The 27,313-nt window shown below is 39.7% G+C and overlaps 2 protein-coding genes across 4 annotated transcripts in view; both read left to right on the top strand.

The window, feature by feature from the left end:
- On the top strand, window positions 1-6,268 carry LOC110976162 (uncharacterized). 2 transcript variants are annotated; one of them, XM_022229223.2, is made up of 6 exons: window positions 1-248; window positions 1,293-1,394; window positions 1,952-2,125; window positions 2,876-3,076; window positions 3,561-3,725; window positions 4,163-6,268. In XM_022229223.2, exons 2-6 carry the CDS (start codon window positions 1,343-1,345, stop codon window positions 5,185-5,187), a joined length of 1,617 nt encoding a protein of 538 aa, XP_022084915.2. In that variant the 5' UTR covers window positions 1-248; window positions 1,293-1,342; the 3' UTR covers window positions 5,188-6,268. The 2 variants fall into 2 exon arrangements, with proteins under 2 accessions (XP_022084915.2, XP_022084916.2); XM_022229224.2 differs by having other exon boundaries at window positions 5-248; window positions 2,879-3,076.
- Window positions 6,269-6,365: 97 nt separating this feature from the next.
- Window positions 6,366-27,313, top strand: part of LOC110976163 (N-alpha-acetyltransferase 60-like) — a 44,007-nt gene continuing 23,059 nt past the window's right edge. The window contains exons 1-4 of one of the 2 annotated variants that reach the window (XM_022229226.2): window positions 6,366-6,833; window positions 8,679-8,910; window positions 9,862-9,991; window positions 15,002-15,098. In XM_022229226.2, the coding sequence (XP_022084918.1) occupies window positions 8,729-8,910; window positions 9,862-9,991; window positions 15,002-15,098 (409 nt within the window). In that variant the 5' untranslated portion in view covers window positions 6,366-6,833; window positions 8,679-8,728. Of the gene's footprint in view, window positions 6,834-8,675; window positions 8,911-9,861; window positions 9,992-15,001; window positions 15,099-27,313 lie in introns of both variants that reach the window. The other variant, XM_022229225.2, reaches the window with a different exon arrangement.

The following is a 27,313-nucleotide window of genomic DNA, read 5'->3' as shown; positions in this document are numbered from 1 at the left end:
ATGCGTATGTTTATTCCAAACGCGCAGTAAAACATTCCTTTTGGCATCCCCTCATACCATTTAAAGAAACATTCTTAAAAGCCTTCAGCCCTGCCAATTTGCTTGCTAATTTCTCTATAGGCCAGGTTGTGTCATCCGTTTTATGACGGTTGAAGTCACATGCGTCATATGGTCATCGTATCGTCGACCAGTCAGGATAAAATGTTATAATTTGTTCCCGTGATCCCAAATTTGTGGACAGAAAACAGGTATGCAGGCCTAGGCCTATCTTATCTTTTGTGTGTAGGTCTACACCGTAGGCTATGGAATTCCATCAAGTCATCCATTCAGAGCTCAAGCAGCACCAATATTTTCAAAACCAAGTATAAAGACTTCCTTATCTCTGTATACCAAATACTTTAGCTATACCTGTTTCCGATCATGTGTCTCCTTATTACATGTATCTCTTATGCTTCGTAGCTGAGTTATCGTATTTTGTTTTTATTATTCCACTCTTCATTCCAGTCCTCACTCATAAATTCAGTGATCTTTCAGTTTCTATATTCATCGTAATTTTATTGGTCTCGATCTATATCTAAATTTGATTCACTTTTAATTCTTTACAGCCAGTTTATATGCTTTTCCTTCGTTCGGTGTTCTTTTTGTTATATTACCAGTAAAACCACTGCATTTTGTATATTACAAGGGGTCCCATACTTAAGTCTCGCTTCTTATGAGATCCCTCCACGTTCTGTAGTCATCATTAATCATTATACACCTGTATATGAACTATTCATTTTCCCTTGACTTCTGAAGTGGAAACAAAAGTAAATTAAAGTAAAAGTAAAGTTAAAAGGAAAGTATGCCAAGGTCATATTCTTGCTCCAAATCAATAGGAAAATGTTAAACGCAGTCCCATGTTTGGTTAAAAACCTTCCAAACCTTACGTTTACGAACTTATTGCCATAAAATGTATGTGTCTTTAACGGCCCAAAGTGGTGAGAAATTCATCAAATTACCCTTCAATCGTTCAACCGTGTCAGGACTAGCCTCCTCGAGGCTGCAAAGGTAACTTTGGCAGATACAGTCCGTGTTAGAATTAAGCTATGAGTAGAGCAACAATAGAGCCTGGGTGTTTCATAAGTAAGAACTGCAGAACCGTCCTCATTTTGTTTAATCTCATCCAAGGCAAAACATCCTATGTCCATCAACCTGACAGAGCTACATTGAATAAGCATAACTCTATTAATCACTGACCCTCCACACCCTCAAAACATTTTTGACTGATTGATTTTTACATTTTTCTGTTCAAGGTTTCAGTTTTCCATTCTAAATGACTGACATTGTATGCTGTGCGTGAGTGATGGCAATGCAGGCTGTTGACGTGTTTGCTCCTGGCTGGATTTCCAACCCAGGTGATCGATATCTATATTACATGTAGTAATTGCCTCTTAACTATTTTTGTTCTAATTAACCTAATTACATGTATTGCCTGAGTAACATTATTCAAGCTTTAATTGCCTGTTTATTTTAATACCAACAAGTGAGCGGCATTACGGAAATGAATAAATATTAGAAACATCTAGGGGAGCCTAATTGTCAGTGTATCGTATCGTAATTGGAAAAGATCGTTCTGGAGAAAAGCGATGCATTGTAGGCCTACATTTCTCGTTTTCAAAACTGTTCGTACACAAGTAAAATGTCTTAAGCTGGCCAAACTTTTGGTTTGTGATCGTCATTAATTAAGGAATGGAAGCTATATTCTCAAATGCTTTGGATGGGAACAAAAATAAAAGTTTAATAACAGTTAGTTTAATTCTTCTCTGTGTGCAAGATGTATTTTGCACAAAAAGCATCGTAGTCACTGATTGTCATAATCTCAATTCCTCATCTCTCTGGTCTTTAAAGTATACCCTTCATTTCGGTTGAATTCCCACACTCACTTGGGATTTGTTGTCTGCTTCTAAAATAGTGTCTATCCCAAAATCCTCATCTACCTCATACGCCGGGCGCCTCGTGCAACAGTTTGAGGGAAGTACGAACAACAACGCGCAAACTGCCCAACAAAGAGACCAGCAACTACTCAAGAAAACTTCACTCAAGTGTGCGCGAACCGCCGCTACAAAAGCCCATCCGTATTGTAAAGGTATACGTGGTAGCTGTAGAGATTCATTCGCGTTTACAGTGTTATGGTCAAAAGTTTACACGTCAGCTGAATTGCAATTTTTAATATTCATACTGTTTATTTGCCTGGCAACCATTCCAAATCTGATCGATCGTCATATCTTTACATTTATTTAACAGGTTCGTGTTAATGGAGTGAATGTACTGGCTGTCAACTACACAAAAGGAATTGTTATCAAGAATCGGCATACTCTTAAAAGTTATTTTTTGGAAAGTGTATGTAAACTTTGGACCACAACTGTGTGTCTACATAGTTGTCAAAATGAACATGGTGTATTCATGCAGAGTGACTTATTTATTCGTGCAAAGTTCAAATAAGAACACCCAGCGATACACGAGATTCGAGTTGGCTTTGTTCGCAAGCTGCAAACCGGTTGATCGGTTTACATGTATTACGCGCACTCAGCAGACGGACAATGGGGCTATGCGCTAATCATTCAACACGACTTTGACTTGGAAAAAGATTCATAGGAAATAGACCTACCAATAAGCCACTTTCCAGGAAACAATAAAACATTCCTACAGCGAAGCGACCCGCTTCTGCAGCGGGAAGTCAAGGGACATGGAATCGAAGTTGTGTCGTTCTCGTAGCAAACCCCGCTAAAAATGAGCAGAGAGAACATGCGTAGCTTGCTACTCATTAAACCACATTATACACATAATTATTAAAATAATGTTTGTAATCAATGTTTGTCGTGGGCACTGAATCCAGCAGACCTTATCAAGGAAGAGACAGCTGTGTGTACAGCAGTCGAGTGTGGAGCAAATAATCGGCTCTCCAACTGGGATGTAGTGAGTTGCCATGACGACCATGACGAAATTCATCCCAGACGGGAGATTATGTCGTCTTGTGAGGCATTTCAGCCGACTTGGACGAGACAAGGGGAGCCACCAGATTGTGACAACGGTCAAGGTTGGTTTATTACAGCTAAGGACGAGGTTTTATTTTCCGTTGCAAAATAAAATCATGTCCCATTTAGGTTGATTACAAGATCAGCCAATGAAGCGACTAGTGAGAATATTTAATTAATGCAGTTTCAATATTCTCACCGTCCCAGTTTTGTATTTATGTAGAATTTCTCGCCGTTCCCGATTGTGCATTGATCCATCTGCAGTCCTGATATTTACGTCCCTATCTTGTATTCTCCAACTCTGACCCCTAGGCTTCGTTAGTTTCTTATTGAATCCGTGTGTTTTTTTCTGGGCGAATTTTTATTCGCAGATTTGTTATTCGTTTTTGCTTACAATAATTACTTTCAAAGATAAAGCTTTCGAAGTTGGGAAAGAAAAACCTAGATCAAGTATGCACCTGCCGCCAGTTTAACTTTGTTCCATCAACTCTGGATTAAACCTTAAAACTGGCTGGGTAAAAACCGTATCAACTTCCCCTTTTTTAGAACCAAGGGACGATGGCAGTAAGATAGAGACGTCTGAGGAGAAGAAAGGACAGAAATCCAAGGCAGTTAAAGCCTGGAAGAGGCAATTGAATGGCCTCAAAGATAAAGATGTGGACACTTCGGAGACATTTGTGCCAACCTGGATGAAGAAGACAGCGCCATCATGTGAGCTTTCTTTACTACTGCCACTCCCAGCTTGCACTCTTTATTTAAGACAGGGAATGTGTATCAACTCTGTTGCTTACAAATTATGAGCATCAAGGAAGTAGGCATGAGTTTGTTAGGATTCGAACGAGAACGAATTTAACAGTCTCAGTGACTTATGTAGTTCAAAGACGATGCTGAAATCAATGGTAAATCGGGATTAATGTTCGACTTCGCCGAATTACATGTGAGCTCAATACATACATTTGGAGAATGCGATATGGTTTCGAGAGCCAAGCTTTTAACTTCACCAATTGAGACCACTTTTGAAATCCTTCGAGTATAAAGTCAAACTACTGATTATGAGAAAGGAACAACACACCAGTCCATATACTCATGACGTGAGATATTTTTTTGTAGATAGATTCATTGCAAATTGCTTTTTTCCCCCCAAATAGCCCATGATGAGAATGACGGAGAAAAACACGTGCCCAAGGTCTTATGTGCCACTGGTACAAGCAATGTCGCCAGGACTACAGATGCATCCGCCTTTAACAGGAGATCAAACATGTTGGACACCGTTTTATCAGACGAAGAATCCCAGCACAGATTGCCCAAGTCATATACTGAAGTGCAAGATATGGGAAGATCTAATATATATACCGAGGCAAAAACACTGAAAATTGATGCACAATGCAAGAAGGCGAACACGTGCGCCTTAGGCAGTTGCCCAAGCAATGGTATCCACAGTGGGAAAGAGATCAGTTCCCTGGACGAGATGACAGAACAACAGGATGAACGTCTACAGTCGGATTTTCATGGTCATTTTCGGGTTCACGTCACAGGTGATGCACTTTCCAAATCCTTCTCTGACTGCGCCAACGTGTCATCTGAGAGCCAGCTGAACAGGTTAATTCTACAAGTTCTGCTGACTGCTGCCGTTTCGGTATTTGTGAGGGACATCATCGAGGAAAGCCTCATAGAACTCGAGAATGAAATGCTGATGGCTTCCGCATTCGAGACTCTAGCTAACTTGGATCTTTCAAACCAACCATCTGATGATGGGAACTCCTTACAGAGCGACAGTTTGAGTGACGGTTGTCAGGACCAGAGTTGGTTGGGCTATGACGTGGAGTGGTCGCCAGCCGGCTCCACTGGATCTGTGGAGGACCTGATATCGAATGAGACACCCCCTTGGGACTTGGTAGAAGCTGTCCTAGGTGAGGAGCAGCTTATTCATGCTTGTCTCCAGAACGATGCTCAGGAGCACGGCTATGCGGCGTCTGTAGCCGTCATGGACGGTGGGAAGGAAGATGGACTCATGGTGGATATGATATTGCTCTGTACTCCGGAAGGGGACAGCTTTACCGTGTCTGGGGACTCTAGCCTGTCCCCAACGACAGGGCTTGACGATGGCGTCCTCATCAACGACAACGATTGTGGTGACAGGGAACGTACAGATGACAAAGACGTGGAGCTGTGAGGAGTCTTCAGTGATGTACCTGGAAGCCTGAGACCTGAAAATCACAAGAGGGTCACACATAATTATTTAGAATGCAAGCAGAATTATCATCGGCCTAAAATGTTTGGTTGTGTAATTAAATGACTTTGACCGGATAATTTTGCAATGCAATAGCTAGGCCACTTTCAAATGTGCCGGCAATTAATAAGGAAGCTGAAGAAACAGCTAAACCCATATGAATGTATGATTCCCGTCAGTTTCATGAAATAGACCAATGTTGGAGGCTGTATGCACTAATGTTGGCCGGTTCCACAGTTGATAGCTTTACGACTGACGAAGTTATCAACAAAATACCAACATGAATGTAATCGCTGGCAGGAACCCAGAGAGGGCGCTATAGCTGTTTTGTAAAATGTTCTTTTATAGATTCAGACTAATACACCCAGGCATTAATTTTTGTGTTGCGATTAATTAAACCTTAATAATGATCGAGCTCCGTTTGTCGTGCATATTCGGTTCAGTTGTGTCCCGTCTGGTACGTGTAATGTAATTCTGTTGATTTTATTAATATCACTGTGATTTTTGGTTTTGATTCAAGCTTAGTTTGGTTTTCCAGTCCAATTTGATTGGCAAAAAATTGTTCAGTTTAACGCAAGGCCCATTTATTTTCGTTTTAATTGCTCACAATTTAATATCAGCATTCGAACATCAAAAAGTATCATTTTGTTTAGTTACATTAGTTTTTGTTTGTTAAATAAATTTAGCTAAATTAATAATAGTCGTGTCGTTGATTCAATTCGTCGGAAGCCTTGGGAAGACATTGATCAAAAACTTATTTATATCAACAGTTTCAACGTGGTACATTTAAATTTCGTTTCGTTGGCATAGTGTGCTTCATGACTGTTATATCATAGCGACCCCCCCAACAAAAACAAAATAGAAGGTATTTGTGAATACATAGACTGGGAAAAGAAAAAACAAACAAACAAAAACTAAATGCAGTTTTGTTTTGTCATCTTTGGCATATCCTTCTTGACTCGTATTGCATAGATTTTCCTGGAAAGAAAAAAATAGAATAAATGCACAGGGAAACCAAATGAAATTTGTTTTCGTGTTAAAAGTCAGCCCTGCTTTTATTTCTACTCTTGTTACCTCTTCATTGGGAATGGTCAGAATTATAGGCAAATAAAGAAAACTGAACCTCAGAATCTCTGTTTCACACAAACAACAACATCAAAAAGGAATTGTTAAAATCAAGACGATAGTGAAGCGTGCATATTTCAAGAGAGAATATTTAAAAGGAAGATTCGCGACACCATTCTCAAACAAGCCGTTTCACATCAAACTTGAACTTTGAAATAGCTTGACTGTTGTACAACAGGGGGCGCTATCTTGCGATTGTTGTCGTTCCATTTTCAGTCTAGTTCCTGCAATCAGTTGACCTTTAGCTGTATGATAAACATTGTATTTGAGGTACCTGACCTTCCACCCCAAATTTACATGCGTAAAATTTACTAAAATTAAAGCCTTACTCTGTTATGCCTCTACACTGTGCTGCTTTTTGGTGACTTTTATGGGGGTATTTTCAATAAAAGTATGAGGCACTGACGTTCATTGCCGTTTCAAATGCACTGATGAAAGACTGCCTACAGAGATACTGTGGAGTAGTAAGTATGGTTGACTTTTGCACGCACGCTTAAGATGTCGATTGTAAGTCCATCCAATGGTACGTGTTACTCACTGTTACCATTGTCATGATTGTGGAGCCAAGGTATAGGCCCCTAGGTACATGTACTGCCACTGGACTAACATGTGTGACCAGAGTCACCAGGTCCCTGATTTCGCCACCTATTGTCAGGTCTGATTGGTTTTCATAGTTGGCCTATAGTAAGCTGGTAAGTGGTGAAATAAGGAACCTGGCAGTGGTAACTAAACCATCACGCATGTTACTGCCTCTGTACTTCCTGAACAGTAAGGTACTACTCCTTAGACCTTACTGCACTCCACCTTATTGATGCCACGTTCTGCATGCTATATTGCATTTTGAAAACTGCCAAGTAGTCGTACCAGATGAAACCTCCGTTTGTGCTTTCTGAAGCAAATCTTCCTCTAAAGACCCTATGGGACAGCACGGACATCCGGGACTCTTGCAAAATGGCCACGTCGACATACGTGCCTACCAGCCTGTCCAAGGATCAGGTTACACAATCTTTTCCTTGATCAGTACGTACACGCGCTCGTTGCAGTTGTTTTCACCGGTGCAGTGTGGTTGCTAGCCACTATTACCGGTATGTGAATTTCCAGACGTTGCGCTGCCCCATTATAATATCTAACGTATAATATGGAACTACTGGTCGTAATTGTATTTTGTTGCGTTTAACTTGCATTATTGAAAAAGGTCTTTTTCTACCATCTTTACCTCTCATCCCTCGACCATTCCCACACATCTGCATTCTTCTGTGGCCGTACGTCATGTGACAAAAACTGGCAAAGCATATTCGCTTAGGCCTGATGAATGTTTATATTGCTTTGGATACCAGTCCCCATAATTCCGACTACTCCCGCTAAGATTTTGTGTAGAGACCTCTTGGAAATCTGTGGTCAGGGAACAACACTAATCACATATCGGCTCGGCCATTTTGAAAGAAGTACATGTAAATTCCCGAATGGCATGGAAAACAGAAATGTTATTAGTCTCACAACTCCACAACCATAGTTTTGCAAAATACATGTATTATCACTCCCTGAAGTACATATCTCAAACATTTTAAATGTGTGTTAGCAGCTAGCTTGACAATGCAGCGTGTATCGCACGCTCTGACATCGCCGCTGCCCTGCCCTCCCACTTGGTCAAGCTGATATGTGATTAGTGCGGTTCCCTGACCACAGATTTCCCAGACGTCTCCAAGGTCTGCAAACATACAGTATGTTGCTCATATTATTAATTTACTCACAGTGGCAGCAAAGAATTTACATTAACTCGCCACACAAGATAAATGTTAATCCAACTTCCTTCCTCATTCTGCATGAGGTTTATGGTGCATATTTTGACTAAATTTCCAGGTCAGGAAGCACATATGCACTAATAAGCAGGTAATCTAAACCCCTGTTTCTAGTAGTCTGTTGGGACAAATGTTCAATATTTCACCTGTACAACTCCGTTTAAAATTTCAAAAAACAAATTGGCCTATCAAAGCAGTGGCAGCCTGCCCACACAAATAATGGCACCTCTGATGTAACCGTACCATCGAGCAAGCCTAAAACCTGGCACACTATAGATCAAATATAGAATAAGTTGTTTGTGTGGTAAACTTGTACCGGCATCTTTCTTGCTTTTGTGTATTGCTGGTTAATGCTTGGCACTTTTGTCAATTTTTCGCAGCTGACATGGCTGTTGTCCCATTGGGGAATTTTTAAAAGACGTGCTACTATGAACTTACATTTTGCACCAATGGGAAGTACTGTAAGATGTTGTTGATTCACTTCCCTCTTTACATGTGACTCCACAGAAGACGTGGGCATGCAAAGCGCATACCTGTAGGCCCCTGTTTCCACTGCATGCATGACTACATGTTCTGGTAAAGAGAACACCCCCAGTGGGGTCAAGGAAGGGAGTGTCGGGTCTGGAGGAGAGGGGCGGAGCCATGGAGGAGGGGGTAAGACCCAGCTGCTTAAGCTGAGGTTCCTCTGCCCAGATGATGTCACTGAGGTCAAGAGATTGTGTGGCGAATGGTTCCCTGTGGAGTGAGTATGCCCAGACTCAATCTATTGAGTAGGAGAGTCTCAATACTCAACGCGAACCCTTAAGGCATTTTGTCATTTACTGTTGACATTTTAAGTCCATCGTGGTATGAGTGATGACTAACTCACTTTGGAATAAAACTGGAATTATTCCATACATGGACATCACTATTTTTCAATGTAGTAACTTTAAGCCATCGTAAAGCAATAATGCCATAAACAGTTATATTTACCGGGGAAAATACTGAAGCCTTAAATTAGGAAACGGTCTCATCGGGTTTGTGTACAGTGTATCATGTGATGTCCAGCTATGGAACTCTGTCAGAATTGAGCAGTTTGCATTTTTCCCCAGTGAGACTCATCGTCATATTACCACAGTAATGCTGTGTCATTCCCCAGTGCATCTGACAAGATCTGTCTTGATGCAAGTTATTCCTTTGAGGATTCTTTGACCTGAAATTTCATTTTATAAATGAAGCTTAGCACCATCCGTCAGATGCTCAGACTGAGGAAATTTAACTTCATTTTCAAACTAGCAAATCCCCAATTTTGTAGGAAAAATTAGGGACCTAGCGGTACCGGTGTTCTAGCTGTGAAGGTGACATTTTCGAGTTTAAGTTTATATCAAAAAGCTTTGTATTGACGGAGAACTCAGTTTTGAATCCCAGAGAAAATGCACACAAATTTGTTGGTAAAAGTGTTGAATATTCCTATTAATTCACCTTATGAAAGATTCTTTTACTAGCAGGGAACACTTACTACAAATTGGCCCTAGCAACTTCTGTCTCATTTTCACAGAGTGGGTCACATTTATGGATCCCTTGGGGTTTTGAGTAGACCCCTCATCATTTCAATGAGCAAACATTCATACTTTAATTCTGAATTCCTTGCAGATGTGACATGTATGTTGTATGAGTTTACCACATGTGTCATTGTTGTACTTTGCCAATGTAGGTACCCAGACTCTTGGTATCGTGACATCACCAGTGATCAAAAGTTTTACTCGCTTGCGGCAGAGTCGTCGGGCAAGATCGTGGGTCTGATTGTTGCTGAGGTCAAGACAAGGTCTCGATGTCACAGGGAGGTAAGTTTGTAGCTACGTGGCTGCTCCTCACCCTCAAGGAATACTCACATACATGTACATGTATCGGTAAATATGGATATTTTAGGTGGTGATTTTGGTTGAGTGTTGGACTTTAGATGTTGGGCCCGAGAATGTACTACATGTACATGTATCGGTAAATATGGATATTTTAGGTGGTGATTTTGGTTGAGTGTTGGACTTTAGATGTTGGGCCCGAGAATGTACTACATGTACATGTATCGGTAAATATGGATATTTTAGGTGGTGATTTTGGTTGAGTGTTGGACTTTAGATGTTGGGCCCGAGAATGTACTACATGTACATGTATCGGTAAATATGGATATTTTAGGTGGTGATTTTGGTTGAGTGTTGGACTTTAGATGTTGGGCCCGAGAATGTACTACATGTACATGTATCGGTAAATATGGATATTTTAGGTGGTGATTTTGGTTGAGTGTTGGACTTTAGATGTTGGGCCCGAGAATGTACTACATGTACATGTACTGGTAAATATGGATATTTTAGGTGGTGATTTTGGTTGAGTGTTGGACTTTAGATGTTGGGCCCGAGAATGTACTACATGTACATGTATCGGTAAATATGGATATTTTAGGTGGTGATTTTGGTTGAGTGTTGGACTTTAGATGTTGGGCCCGAGAATGTACTACATGTACATGTATTTGGAGGTTTTTATAATGCTACAGAAAACGCTGAGATCTTTGCAGACTTGTTTGTACATGTGCTTACTCCAGTGTTTCACTGCAAGGCATTGATAACAACTGGAAAAAGCAATAGTCTTAAGCCAAGGCTTTTTTAAGTGCATGCTCTTGAAGCCAGTGGTTAACATAATGCATAACACCCAGTATTGCATCAGTCACAACTTGAATAGAGACTACTGAAATCAGAAAGTCAGTACTTCACATGACTCTGAGATAAAATATGCTTACATGTACATCAGTGCACGGTTGATAAAGTGCGTGCCTAAATTCCGGCTGTGAATTCAACGTGGACAAAACATCTGTCACATTTGCATTCAAAATCTTTTGGATTTGCTTAATTAATTATACATGTATTTGATAGCTTTTGCATTATTTGTACACGTATTCAGTCGGTTGTTAAATGACTTTTGAAAATGTATGTGCACAGTGCATCTTGTATCATTAACCCTAACTCCCTAGGGTGTGTGCAAAATCATATTAATAGTGGAGGATTTAGGACTGTTAGGGTTAACGCATGTGTGTCATAGCATGTAAGGTCAGGGGATTTGTTGCTTCCATCCGTAACGTCAAACCTTCTCATGAATACACTTCAAAAATACCAGAAGGTTTGGAATGATTTTGTAGGATTGAGGAAGCATGCAGGGCCTAGCCACTGTTATTTTATAGGACATCAGTCTTCTTTTGAACTTCTGTGACTGTCCTAAAACAGCCAAAATCCAACATTGCCTCTGCAGCGTTTTGATGGCTGCAGAACTCAGCATTATGCAAAGAAATGCTCTTAGGCTCTTGCACAACATCGGATTTTGTTGGGTGTGGCTTTCTGGAAGTTGCACAGAATTTGAATGTGATTTTTTTTCAAAATTGAATTCCATAAATTTATTTTGGCTTGATGTTATTGTATTGTCTTCATGTGACATGCATTAGTGTACCAATTTGTCCAGTTACAGTACATGTACATGAAGAAACCTTACTCGAGCGAAACACGTGTTGAACACTCAGGCCCAAAGGAAAAACACTTGAACATGGGCTGCGAAACTTGAGACCTGCATACATTTGGTAATCAAAGCATGCATACCGCACCACGTGTTTGGTGAAACCACACTATTGCCTTCTAATTCTGGTCACTGTGCTGTTCTGTTGCTTGGGGTATTTGTGTACCTGTATACTGTACATGTACATGGAGGACCTACATTGAAGACTGTGTCCACCGCAATTCCCCCACAGCAGACCATTCCATTAAACCCTCCCCAGAGTATTCTGATGCATCACAGCCGTTTTTATGTCTGACACACAGTGTTCAAAACTCTAACATTGCAAGTAAGCACGTAGGACATGCACAGCTGGAACACAGGTGTACCCTTGGAGATTAAAGCTTGTTAATTGCCCAGTGAGCGGGCCTTACTGGGTTGCTTACCAGGAGTTGTAACTAAATGTACGAACTATCCAGTCATCAGTGTGTTGAGAGCTATACATGAATGGGAGCCTTGCTCTTTTTTTCTGACAGACTTGGGATGTGTGACCTAGTGAATTGGGTTTGTAATGTGTGAATATAGGGGCAGGGGTTGGAATCCAGCACCAGGGGCCCACTTTCTGACCTTGGGCTAGTCACTTCACCCCCACTTACTTGTACCTTTCTTCACCCAAATGGGTACATGGTGAGAGGGCAGAGAAAGTCATGTTAGCACTTGAAACGGCTGTGCAGAGCCATGGTGTACACCCCAGGGAGTTTGATGATGGATGTTTGTGGGCCAAGTGAGCAGGGTTATAGTTCATTTGTAGTATGTAATGCTATGGTACTTTGTAATGTTTGTGGAAGGTTTGAAGATCTCAGAGAGTATTCTTACTGTGTGCAACAAAGCAGATCTTTTTGAATGCTTTGATATCCAGGCTGTTCAGCAACAAAATGAAATTAGCTTGGCCTTGCCCAAATGGCTTTCCCCTGCATTTACAACTGTGGATGGAAGGCTGAGTGTCATGGAGGGTGACAGTGGCAGGACATGGGTTACACAAAAAAAGGGGAAAAACCCTGTCATGCACTTAAAATTGTTACTTATCAGTACATATGCCGAATACATACAGATGTATGGGATGGCTACATGTGGTGAATTAATGTTTCCTGCATGTTCATTGTTAGGGTAGTTTACTTCTTTCATTTTTTGGTGTATATCTCAATTTGATTAATTGTTGTGACTGATGCAGCGTATCTATTTGTACATTGTGGAGAGTACAACGACCAGGTGTTGGTTTGATCTAGAGCAAATGCAGATTTCAATGATTTTGTTCCATAAATGTTGAACCTTGTTTAAATTAAAAGAGGTTCAATATTTATGGGTCACAATATCTATTGTGACATTATGAACACTATTTTGTTTGATTTGTTTAAAATTGGAAGTCTGGTATTTAAGCGACGGGGAATAGAATCTATCATAACCAACTGTTTGTTCTAGAAAACTGGGACAGTGTCCAACCCAAACAGTACTGGTTGCAAAACCATTATTAGAACATCGGTCACCTACATTGTGAGGGTACCAGCATCATTTACTCACCATCAGTCTTCAGACGGATTGGGTTTGAAAGTGGAATTGAAATCTGACAAGAAAATACCAGCAGGTACATGTAGAATTACATGGAATGATTTGACATCTTTGAGAGGTTTGAAATTGTTCCCCCCCCCAATTTTTTTTTCTAGTAGGAGTCTGAATGCATCAGTTTGTGCCTTTCAGTTCTATATCAATTGGATTCAAACTGATACCGGTAGATGAATCCCAACAGGGGACAATAGTAACACATGCACCAGGAAGTAAATGACGCTGGGTTTCAATCCCTAAAACATTTGTGCACAACCCTTGAAATACTGTGGAGCACATCAGAGACAGGTATTACATGTACGTGTACACAGGCCTACGTTTTGTACATTGAAAGTGTAATCACAAACTCAGCTCTGTACTTAAAACTCCCTATGGTGTATGTAAAATCATATTGAAATCAGAGAATCTGGGACTGCTAGGGATCTACATGTATAGTTCATTCAGTTTATAGTTCATTGGAAGTGTACATGTATGTACCAGTATGGTAAAGCTTGAAAGAGGAACTGCTATAGTTTTGAGTTATCTTTCCCGACCACTCGACCATTACAATGTACATGTATATGTACATGTACATGTATGGTCAGGTGTATGTACTGTGCAGGTGTACATGTGTGGTCAGTTGTACTGGACAGGTGTACCGGTACATGTACATGTGTGGTCAGTTGTACTGGACAGGTGTACTGGTACATGTACATGTGTGATCAGCTGTACTGGACAGGTGTACCTGTACATGTTCATGTGTGGTCAGCTGTACTGGACAGGTGTACTGGTACATGTACATGTGTGGTCAGCTGTACTGGACAGGTGTACCGGTACATGTACATGTGTGGTCAGCTGTACTGGACAGGTGTACTGGTACATGTACATGTGTGGTCAGTTGTACTAGATAGGTGTACTGGTACATGTACATGTGTGGTCAGTTGTACTGGACAGGTGTACTGGTACATGTGTGGTCAGCTACAGTGTATACTGGACAAGTGTACCGGTACATGCACTGTACATGTACAGCAGTCATCTGTGGTGTACTTAAATTAATGCATGTACATTGTACATGTAGTGTCAATCTCCTCCGTGTTAGGAGCCACCACAGTGTTGTATGTGTCTTTTACACAACATACTTTCCCATAAAGCTAGTTGAAGAAGTCAGGCAAAGTTTGGATTTTTTTTTTAATACAATAACAGCACCTGAACATATACATATGTTCAAACAAGTTTCCATGCCGTCTGATTTTGTACATGTACAGTACCAGTACATGTACATACATGTACATGTAGGCCCTTTCAAAGCAGAGACTGTTGATTTCATGGAGTGACTCTGACTTGGAGGAATCTGTATTGAAAAGATATGCCTCTGTCAGTCTGTACATTACTCATATTTTGTGTTTTTAATGCATACTACTGGTTGTTTGATTTTTTTTTACTGTCCCTTGTCAAACAAGGTTGGCTAAATGCATCTTTATTCGGGATTAGAAACGGGTTTAAAAATAAATCAGTTAAGAGAGATGTTAAAAAGTGTGCCCTTCTGTGGATGGTTTAATTGATAAATGATATTGCCTGCGAGAGGCTCACAATAGACCCCTTGCAGTTGGTACTTGGCGACCATGCCTGTCACATTGCATGGAACCATGGAGAAACTGTGAAGTGCAATCCCTTTACTGAGATGCTGACTTCTATATCAATTTATGTTCTTTGTCTCCCCTCAGGACTTCAACATCTTGTCATCCACATTCCCAAACTCAACCCAAGTGGCCTACATTCTCAGTCTGGGGGTCGTGAAGGAATACAGGAGAAGAGGCATTGGTAAGTCAGGGTCCTATACATCCTCTCGTAGAAGAAGATATCCAGTGTCAATGTTTACCAAAACCTGGTTGTGTTTATTATTATTTATTCAACCAAAACAAAATAACAGTTTAGCAGCATGCATAAAAGCAAAACAATGAAAACTAAATTACAAAGCTGAACAAAGAGTACAAAGCTTGCTTCCACAAGCTTGATTTCAGGCTCTAGATTTGTAATTTTTGGCCTCTGACTTCGGGATCTGGTTACCTAGTTTATCAGTAACATTAAGGTCCTGTACTATGAACCTAAAGTTCAGAATGTTTCCATTTAATGCGAAATTGAAGCTTTCTTCATGATTCATGACCCAGAGATTCACACCGAATCTGGATACAGCTCTAGGCAAGGTTTGGTAACCATCCAACTTCATGTTCACAAGATTTGATCTGAAATTTGACTCTATAGTACTTTAAACTACAGTAGTTTTTCCGTAACGTTAAGCCTTACATATTTCACTCAAGGACATACTTTTTGGGGTGTGCATTATGGGTATTTTTGGAACCGGGTACCCATTTATGTCAGTACCGGGTACCTGGGTACCCTTAATATTTAGGAACACTTAAATGGCATTGCGCAATTCCGGTAGACCATTTTCCCCAAACAGGGCTCCTTTTTCATACATAGGAAGCAGCACATTGTTCTGAATGTTTCAGGGAATCTCCCCCACCTTTCTATTAAATGAAGAGCTCCCTTGAATTTTTGACAAAGTAGCGCCATCAGTCTCTGAACCGCAGTTACTGGTATGACTGTGGGACTAGGTTTGCAGCGCTGGGATGATTTTGCAGCGAGTCTGCCCTTTGTATATGTGGAGATTTTTCTGGATACCCAGCCCGAAAAACTGGAACTGGGTTTTGATTTCGATGGGTGGGTGCCTGGATACCTGGGTACCTGGCACAGGCCTACAGTGACAGTTGCAATTAAACCAACTATTCATGTCATTCTTGGAAGAGCAGTATGGTATGCATGTGATTAAAGTTTGGTGTTACATTGTGCATGATACCGGTAAATGGTTCTCTAATTTTCTGGCATTGCATAAGTTTTGAGTTATCCTGTGAAAATACTGAATGGAAAGAACTGGCCTCAAATTTTGTGTATTGTATGTGTCTAGCATTTATCTGCGAGCATTAAGAAAAATCTTACATAAAATTTGCATCATGAGGTCAACACAGCAGAATAAAAAAAACCATTTCAGGTGGATTGAACCAGAGATTTCCTGTATGGCCTTTTGGTGGTAGTGAATTCAGATCCACTAAGGTCCTTGAGCCTTACACAGAGTGTAATAAAAGTTCTTAACAAAGAGCATTCACATAGGGAACTACAGTGTACCAGTAAGAGTACCCCTTTAAGAGCCAATGTGCAACAGGGACCAAACTGCTGCTACAGTGAATCATGCATTTCAATATCTGTCCTGCATTACAATTTGCAAATGACCCCGAAGCTATGAACAGTAATGGAATAGATGGGGTATCCCTAAGGATGCACTGTTCTCCCCAACAAGGAGAATAAGAAAGAATGCTCCCAGCCACCTTTTCAGTTAGCTATCTAATTACTCATTTTGAAGTGTAGACTTTTTCCACCTGCTACTGGTAGTACACAATACAATGTACATGTACACACTGTATGTACATGTACATACAGTTGTGTGTTCTGTGGGCTTATGTGTGAAAGCATGTGTTCATAACCTGTGTCAGCAAACACTAATTCTCCTGTTTATCTACTTGCACCATGAAATAAACTGAATAGTAGTTTTAGTACTTTGACATTCAAGGAAAGTTCACTGTAATATCCACATTAGCCACATCAAGCCCCAAATCCGTAACTGCCAGCTTTAGAGGAAACCAATCTCCCCAAGATTACCTGCCTTCAAATCAACTATTTCCTTGTAATGCTGCATGTCCAAGTAAAGGAACCATCTGCTCTGACCTGGGTGACTTTTTTTTGTCCAGGGACCCTGACTGAAATCAGAATCCTGCAAACTCCTGCTCTGACAGGCAAAAGTACTCCAAACTTTCCAGGCACACTCTCTGTGCTTGTGGAGACCAATGTGTGTAAAGGTCATAACATTCTGGGCTCTGCCGTGCACACTATTCATGTGGGATTTGGGGGACACAGTACAGTTAGGACTAGGGTTTTTGTTGTGTTGTGTTGAGATAAAAGGGGATTTCTGGTCAGTGAAAAATACACCATGATGAACAGAGAGTGATAGCTGAAATCTTCTGCAAGGTAATGTACATGGTTGTACATCTGTATACTAGTACATACACATATGTACATGTACATATTACAGCTCAACACAGTACAAGCCATTTTGTCAATCCAATCCTTACTCTACACATTCATGTATATGATGAATTGGGGAGTCAGGTTGGCGTAGTGTTTCTTTCCTCGCCTTTCACCTCTTGGGGCCTGGGTTCGAATCTGACTCAGTCCACGTGTGGCTTGGGTTTTCATTCCCTAAGGTACCAGAGTCCCGAGGGTTTTCCCCAAAACATTTATCTGGGGTTATCCTCCCGCCTCTAAAACTGAATATTTCTTTCTTGTCTTCTTCACTCATTTTCATCTTGTAATTGGTGTTAAATGTGCTGTTGGATGAACAAGATCCAATGCAAAGCAAAATATTAACGGCTCTAGGAAGAGGTGCACACCTCATGCCCCCCTCCCTATATTTCAGGTATCCTTTCCTGTATCCTTGGGTTTTTTTTGCTCTCAACTGCTTATAAATATACCGGTAACAGCTTTTCAAGACAGATCTAATTACAACTTACATGCCACCCAGCTTCCCTTTTTTGTAAATGCCAATTCCAATGCTAAAACGGTGATACATTTTTTTAAAAGCACTTTCAATACTTTTTGTATTCATTGTTTTGTCTAAAATTACTGGAAACAAAAAATGCAACATTTCAGATTTCTGCAAGCTGTTTTCCAATTCATCTTCTGTCCACACTTTCCTCAAGTATGATATTCATTTTCACAGCCTCCAGCAAAGACTAGATTCAATCTTGAATCAGCATTCTTTGCTTCTTTTTTTTTGGATACCCTGCTTCAGAGCAAAGGAGTTGACCCAAACCTCCCTCGGTGTAAAGTTACACTACACACTTTGTTCTGGGATGTGCACTGTTGTCGTGGCAACCCAGGTGCTAGCCGAGCAACAAAGCCACTGACCGTAGGATTGATGACGATGGAAGGGGAAAAAATTAAGATGTCAAATTTCATGGTCTTTTCAACACAAGAACAAATGAAATAACCAACTATAAATCTAGTACATATTTTAACTAGTTTGCTGATCACTTGCCTTACTTTCCAAAATTTTCATTTTGATTTTATGCTTTGTATGCTGATATTACAAACCCTGACTTTTATTTCTCTTCTACATTTATATCCTGTCAAATTTGTTAATTTGTTTTTACAATTATTGTTGAACCGAGAGGTATATACATGTACCTTTGAGCACCTAGAAGAAACAGAAACAAAAGAACAAAAAAAATATCAAAATAATTTTCAATATGCATGTCTATTCGACCTTCATCTACAAACACAAATCTGGGCTACATGACTTGACCTTGTCGCTTCAATTCCTGCAGAACTTGTCTCTGCATCTCAGAGAAGCCACCTCTCTCGTTCTACAGCCACTTCTAGCCTACATATATTAGAATCTTCCAATAAGGTCTGCTCTTTTGACATCACAGCTGTATTTTCTGTATTTTTCGTTCAAGCGGCTGCTAAAAGTATGGCTGGCTATTAGAACAAAAATTAATTCACAGAGTTAAATAACACTCATATTATACTGCTACATACTTCCAGCACATGTGAATGAAAATACAACCGTACTGTATTTAAAATCACTGAGACAGTCTCCATTTTGAACAAAATGGAGGTAAAATAAAAAATCAACCTTAATGTTTTCTACAAAATTTGGCTGCCTATACAAGCCATAGGCAAAATAAGAGAGGTCATGGAGGTCCAAATCAACCAGGACTACATCAGACCAGACCTCCATGCATCTCTTCCCAAGAGTATCCCCAAATTAGGCTTGCCTGGATATTTTGGCTATTTGTTAGATACCGACACTATGCAATTTGTACTTCCAAGAATTAAGAAAGGGATTTTTTTTTGGAAGCATGTACATGTATGTATACATACGTTTTAATGAAATCTTTGAAGACAGTGTCCAATTTAACCTTATTTTCATTTTATTTTTGTTTTGAAGGGCACGTTGTCTTTTGGAGCCTTTTAAGTTTTCATATTTTTTGAATGTCCATAATCCTTTACAAATCTATAATGTCATTCTAGCATGAAATCTCCGTGCTTAATCTACATGAATTTCTGCACAAACAGTTGCTGGAAATTCTGTTGGTGTTGAAAATTCCTTTTCCGGGGTGATTTAATGTTGAGTAAACACATGACCCGACTTGTACATGTAAGCCCAGACTATCAATCAGCAAATCTTCAGTTCACGATGTGAAACAGAAATCTTGACACTGGACAGTGTCTTCCCTGAATTACATCACAGAAAAAGTGCCCTCAGTTGTCCAGAAAGAATGTAAGATTTCACGTTTAAAGAAGTGACCTATTCAACAAGATCACAAAGAGGAGATATCAAGCAGTTATCATGCTTATTCAAATTAAGAAGAAACTGCCCTAAATGTGCATGTACAGAAATTCAGAAATATTCACTGCAAAAGGCCCTCGTTGCTAAAAATAAAATCAAATTCTACATGTTAACATACTAGCACATGTCCATGCACACATGTACATGTGATCCTAATATTATCCCAAATCTGAAATGTTACCAATTTCTATTCTATGTACATGTAGCAAGCAGAATAGAAATCCCAGTGTAATCGTTTAAAAAAATTCCAAAATATACATGTACCGGTACATGCTTACAAAACGATAAACACAACTTTGCAAAATACTGCATAAAATATGAAGTATCTAATCTAATGAAGTCATAAGAAGCAAGTAAGAATGATCATAGAGGAAGGACACAGAAGGAGTTTGAACTGCCCGGGCTGTAACATCTGGCCAATTACCGCTTTCTGGCATGTCTGGTATGTCCATAGCCAGAGCGCAGCGAATGCTTGCTACGCACCATCTGTTTCACAACCACAAGACCCCTTTGTACCCTATGATCACTGCCGCAATTTGTCGATGGTAATCTGCATCCTTAAAACTTTGTGTACTGAGGTATAGAAAACTGAATATTCATGCCTTTGTTGGTACTTGGTATAATCTCATGACAAGTTGACAACATCATATTTAATGCTTGTGCAGTTGCTTGCATTACGCTGTGTTCCCTTAATCTGTAAGTGCAGTCATTGCCCTTAATGAGCTCTTTCTTCTGGGAATATATAGCCCGGTTGTTTACAAGATTTTGTGTTTTGTTTGAATCATTTTTATTACGGCATTTGTACATATGTGATGAAATAGTGCATTTTGTTCCTAATGAACTAAGCTTTCCAGTAGTAGTGAACATTTTGTTGGCCAGTCTTAGCCAAATTCGCACTAAGTCTTTGAACACTGATGTATTGAATGGAGGATAATAAAATTCCAAACTTTGCATGGATAATGGAACAGTGTATCAAAATTTTAAAAGTTTATCTATGATGGCAAAAGTAGGTCTAATATCAGGAATTTTTCTCTCTCTATTTCCTGGTCACATCGATAATTTGTATTTAATTGCAAGCAAAAATCTACTAGTATTACTAGGGTATTACTGGCCCTGATTGTCTGGTCAAGATGCAGGCAGTAATCAGGCATTTTTGGAATGTTTTCCATTATTCGTCTGACGGGGGGGGCAACCATCCTTGAACACTTTGAAGTGCCTGAGTTGCAACTCCTTCTGTGTCCTTCCTCTATGGTAGGCTTAATACCATGCGCAGTGTCATGCACAACGTCATTCAATTATCAGAGGGTTAGAGACTTCTCTTAAGATTAATGAACACAGACAGGCAAGCAAGACAAAAACTGTCATGCGCCTGCATCTTTTCTTTTTCAGACTGCTCTTCCAAATTGTCCTTTCCCACAACTTTCTGAAAATGGTCGGTACTTTGGATGCATTGTTACCTGTTCTTGAGTTTCTTTTTAGTGTTTGGCTTTGGCATGTACCGGTACGTACCGGTATTCTCCTTTTTTTGTCAAGTCTAACATTTTGGGAGGAATATTTGTGTATATGCATTCCAGCATCTCTATCTTTGTGTTAGCGGCAGTGTTATTGTTTAACAAAATGTTTCATTTTGGTTTTTCACTGTCATAGTGTTCATCTGATATTCAGGTTGGCTTGCTCTGTGTCCTTGTAAAATGTTGTTACATTTGAACCTGTTTTTTTTTTTTTTTTGGGTGTTCATATTGTAGTTCTCCATTTTTTGTTATTAATTCACATTTTCCTACTGGAGCACCCGAATAAAAACCAGCTTCAGTTGTTCGGCCTTACCTAGGATTGTACCAGCAGCAACTGTACACACTACTGTAAAGTGAAATATAACCTCTAACCCTACCCTCCCACCAGGCCTTTTTACTGGGAAGTAGGAACCATCTCAAAGTCCTCCAAAGTCCTCCGATTTTCAACATGAAAAATTGCATTTAGCCTCAATCCTCCAAAATTTCTCTAAAATGTTTTTTAGAGGTGTGCCCACTGCCTCAATCCTTCAAAATCCTCTGGCAGTTCCTGTCATTATGTTGAGGCTGTACTAACGGCATTCTTAAGCATTGAGCAGTGCAGTTGATTCAAAAGAAATATCGGGCTGAACTCTGCACTTGACTAAGCAAAAACAACACAAGGTCCAATCGATGACCTTCATGCATGGCATCCTTCGCAATCAGCCATGCACTTTTGCCATTCACCCTCAATCCTCCAAAATCTTGAAGCGGGTTTAAGGAAATATCAGCTCCATTTTATGGCCAATTTGGGCACAAGAATAGAGAATTGGTAGATGAAACTCACCAGAGCCATGTGATGTAAATGGCCTTTTGATGAATCATACACAACTGACACCACGATTGATATCAACAAGATAGGTACTGCCTTCACTTAACATAATGTGTCAATCAGGATGTCACACTGATTGAATAGATACAGAGTCAATGTGTTCATTCAGGTGCAGATGAAGCAACAATCACAAAGGAAAAACTGCACCATATGGGATCCAGCTCCATAATTTTCAAAAGCTTGCCTAACTATACTTGCTAATTAGAGTCCAGGTGTGAATATACCGGGAAATGTGTAATGACAATGTAAACAGGCTCACTAAAAATAGAAACTTTTACTCTACTACCCAGGCACAAACAACGACCAATCAAAAGTGCCTGACGACCATTTACCACCTATGTGCATATACACGTACCTTGCTGCCAATGAAGTGCACAGACTGTGTACACATTTTTTTGAGCATAGCACATGTACACTCCTTAAAGTAGACCTGTAACAATTGTGCATGTGATTGGGCCATGGTGAGGTAACAGTACCATAGATGTATGCAATATGACCCTAGCGGTACCAGACTACTCTCCAATGTGCATATAGCATGTTCTTCATAAAATGGACCAAAATGCAACTCCGCATGTCATTTTTCAAAACTTCTAAAGAGTGACTTTGATCATGTAAAATACAAATTGGCATCTTCAGATTTAAAAAATGATTATTTGGGGATAATTAGGCATACTGTGTGCATTTGGTTAGCTACCAGTGCAAATGAAATGGATTTGAATTCATTTAAAGTTTTACGTCAAAGTATTTGCACTAGTGGACTTGATGTCGAAACCTCTCTCAACAGTAAGGAGAATTCAGTATATTTTTCAACTGATGTATTTTAAAGCACCTAAGAAATAACTTTTAAAAAAAGCCATAAAAAAGCACAAAATTGATGGAAAATGATGAGAAAAAGTTTGACTCTCTTCATTTTCTTACTGTTTACGAGCATTCTCACTATATATACTTGGGGGGGGTCAGGTTGGCGTAGTGGTTCTTTCCTTGCCTTCCACCTCTGCGGCCCAGGTTGGAATGACCGCGGATTATCACTCCTCGGTAAATTTTATTGGCTAGGATTTCAGCAGGTTGTTCATGTCCGTCAAAAATGCTGACGTTCAAGACTTTAATTAATTCATTTCAATTGAGTTGAAAGATGGACATGATCATTGTTCCAGATATCAGCCATGACTTCCCTCATTTCACAGACATCAGGAATTAATTCACTGCTGTTCACTTCAGGAAAAATGAACCTTCAAAGTTGAAGATTATCTAATGGTCCATATTTTGAGGAACCTGCCATAAGTAAACAACATGCATGTAAAGGCTAGAACTCAAACAACTTTAAACCCTCTAGTTTTTTGCAAAATAGCCCAGTAAAATATGCAAATTACATGTACTGTACGTATGCAGCAAGGTATGCCAAAAATTATACCTCAAACTTGCAACAAATATTTGCAGATACAAAATTTGGGACATCGCAAATACTTGCAAAGATAGTTGTGATGAAATTTGTAACATGGCAAATATTTTCACAAATATTTACAAACAGACATTTATTTGCAAAGTATGGTGTCCCTTTGGGGCTACCGTAACTGTGACTACCGGTATAATCGATATCCCGTTCGTAAGTGTGACGTCACTTCAGTTGAAATCACTCCCACTGCACACGTACCATACTGCAATAGAGTTACATGCATTGATCGCTGTTTACATGGAACTTGAAGTTAACGGGAAACTTCAGTGACCGTCCGATGGGAGCCTGCAAATCGTGGCGCGTCTGCCTTTGTGATGAAGTCACTTACGAACCGAATAATAACAAGATTTTATGTGCACTGAATGTTTTGAGCCCCAAATGTCAGAGAGATCCATTAAAACAAGGCAGAATCTTTACAGTGTCACGTATACCCCTTAGAAAATAAAGATGGCATACCTACATCTACAGACATTGTAGACATTTGTATGGCATTGTGGAAATGCTACACTTTCCAAGTTTTAAAATAAAACAAAGCTCAAGGACATGTAATTCTAATTTGCACAACATAATGACATTTTATATATATGTCCTTGTACATATACCATAGTTGTTGGCCTTTACAGTGCATGTACATGTTTGTATGTTGAATATTGTTCTTGTACATGTATTGATGCATGTACATGTATATGTACAATATGCATACATAAACACATGTATGTGCCTTGCTCTGTGAAAAAGAGTCATAACACTATTTTTTCAGTAATTTTGTTTCACTTTGCACTAGAAAGGGCTACTCAAACTTAAAGTACACGTAACGGTACATATACATGTACATGTACATATATATATGTACATGTACATCCACATGTATGTACGTGTACCAGTACATGGGTGAACATTTCCAAGTTTAACCCTAACCCCACATAATATTACAAATTACTACTTGTTGTAAAATGTAGTGATCAGTGCTGCCGCTTGTAAGAGGACATGACCGTGTTGTTCTCTGAAGCCATAAAATACAATAGAAAAGACAATGTACCATACAGTGCTGTGGCACGATGAATGCATGGCTTTATTGTTCTCTGTACAAGTAACAATGGAAGTAACCTAGCCAAAAGTAGTTATCTGTAATGCTAGGTCCTTCAGGCTCAGGCTACTACTTAGTATTTTGTGGTACTGTGTAGTGTAAGCCAAACAATATGCTTGGCGGTTAGGGTTAATGTTGCTTCACATTGTACGAGATTCTTCCAAAGGTTTTTATTCTCCAAAGTGACTGCAGCGACTTGGGGCTCATGTTAATAGAGTGGGCCACACATGTACTTGTATGTAAGAGAGTAGTGGCTTTTTACATGTATTGGTATAGTCCAGTACATGTACGGAGAAAAACTGTTCAGTGCATTCAAAGTGGTCTGCACTGTTTCCAATGTTCCATGTTAATTTAACAAGGAGTTAAGTACATACAAATAAAAGGTCTTATGTAACCCTACATGTACCACGGGTGCTTAATGGAACGGTTGATTCATTATCATAGATATTAAAAAAAGGTCTGCAAATTAACACTAAAAAATCAGTGCTGCAAGAAAACAACATTAACCCAGTGGATGGTTATTTAATTGCAAACTTTGAATTGAATTCTATTTTTAGAACAAATTTAAACCTAAAATGCAGCATAATGCGAACATGTACGGTCATCACACCAAAGCTACAAATAACACGCATACTGTACATGATACATGTAATTTACGAACATTTCTGGTAGAAAGATAATTAGATAATTAGATAAAAGATAGTTAGAATTACAGGTATCAAACAAAAATTGTACTGATACAGTGCTATTTCCGAGGAAAATTTGAAGCTGAATGGTTATGTGGTTGATTGACTAAATGAGAAGCCTATTTGGTAAGCAGCAGGTTGTGAAGATGTGAGTTCAAATCACCAAATCCATGCTATCCTCGGGCCCCCACAGCTCACAGCAAAGAGCATTCATAGTAATACAAACATCTACCGGTACATATGTACGTCACAGCAGGCTGAACTGCTCTAATTACACATTAACGAGGCAGTCTTCAGCCTGTACGTACGAGTGTGAACAATGTAAATATCTGCATCTGGTAATTAATTAATGCCTGACTTAGCCATCATGGCGTCTTGTCCCGGTGCCTCTGCTTGACCAACATACAAACTAATCCAATGATCAGAATTAGATTCGAGGTGGTACTGATAAGTGCAGGTTACATGCCTCTTTGGCCAATATGGTGCTATGACTTGCCACGATATAAACACCTCATGAGTGCGCGCTGTGCCTTAGTAGTAATAACAATTCCTCCGAGATTTGTATTATAAAGCTCTGCAGGAGAATTTAATACAGGCTCACTCGCAAGAAGGCAGCTTTAATACTAAACCAATTACAACAACATGCTACCGGGTATTCTACAGAAGATATTAGCAATTCTTGAAATTGAACAGACAAACGAGGTTACGGTGTCAAAAACCCCATGCTACTCACATGTCATGCTAAATATCGGATGAGTACGATTCATAGAAGCCAAGGTAAATGAATAGAACTTTAAATTGTAAGGGGCCAAACAGGACACGTAGGCCTTTTTAACCCTAACCAACCCAAATCCTCAAAAATCCTCACAGCCAACTAGAGGAATATGGAAGATTGAGGGCACTCGAGAATTGATGCATCAGAGGATTGAGGGCATAAGGAATGTTACTCTCTGGAGGAATATGGAAGATCCAGGTAACTAAGCTCAATGGACCACAGGAGGATCCAGGAGGATCCAGGTTGCTAGGGACCTGTGCTAAAGGATGATTTTGGAAGATTCAGGTTATTTGTTACGTGTACTTTAACCCTTACTACTTATTTTTGTGGAGACAATGACCTTATTGTTCTCTGTAGTCATAAAATACAGTAGATAAGACAATGTACATGTACCATACAAAGTACAGTGCTGTGGCACTGTGACTTTATTGTTCTTTGTACATGTACATGTAACAATGGAAATGCCCCAGCCAGAAGTAGTAATCTGTGGCACACTGGAGGATTATGGTGGATTCAGGCAGCTGTGCCCAGTAACTTTTATTGGAGGATTTTACACATTATTTACTAGAAACGTTGGATAGGGAGTTACAGTAGGGTTAGTCGTTGTGACTGACAGAACCGAAATATTTTCCTTTCAGTCACTGTTACCAATATTACAATTAAATTCTGAGGAATGCCACATATTAAAGTCAAAGAACTGACCTCATGGCATCTGAAAAGGGGTACGACGCCACGACGGAAATCCTGTATTTGTTGAAGAGGGATTTTTCACCAGCCTGCAAGTACTTTTCACCTAAAAATTCAGTAGTCTTTGAGTATAAAATAGCCACGCAATGTAAGTGCAACAAAGTTCACTGAACATCCCTGTATGAGAAAATAAATGCCCTGGTTTTATCCATTTTTTTAGCATAAAGGATACATGTACATGTACTTAGGTAGTGTACATGTACACCATTGGTAAAATCCCCTAAATCGGACTACCCTATGATCCTGAAATATCCTACTTGAAAGAAAGTGCACAACTGCCTCAGTCAGTCTGTAAAATCTTTCCATCCAGAAAATGCTGTAGTTTTTGAGAAAGCAGAAGTTTTGTTCTCTTGTTTCACGATGGTTGGCCAACCTTTGTATAAAAGTTCATTTCACTTCACGATCACATTCTTTAACAGGCACCAATTTCCTTGTGTGTAGTT

This window comes from Acanthaster planci, linkage group LG07 (assembly GCF_054643075.1).
Source record: "Acanthaster planci isolate LZ-2023a linkage group LG07, COTS_SCS, whole genome shotgun sequence".
Taxonomy (NCBI): Eukaryota; Metazoa; Echinodermata; class Asteroidea; order Valvatida; family Acanthasteridae; genus Acanthaster; species Acanthaster planci.
This window is presented reverse-complemented; position numbering and strand designations above follow the sequence as displayed.

Coding starts and splice junctions, on each gene's coding strand:
- LOC110976162 (XM_022229223.2), top strand. CDS start 1,343: ATGGCAATGCAGGCTGTTGACGTGTTTGCTCCTGGCTGGATTTCCAAC. Junction 2,126..2,875: donor AGCCCATCCGTATTGTAAAG/GTATACGTGGTA, acceptor CACTGAATCCAG/CAGACCTTATCAAGGAAGAG. Junction 3,077..3,560: donor AGATTGTGACAACGGTCAAG/GTTGGTTTATTA, acceptor CCCCTTTTTTAG/AACCAAGGGACGATGGCAGT.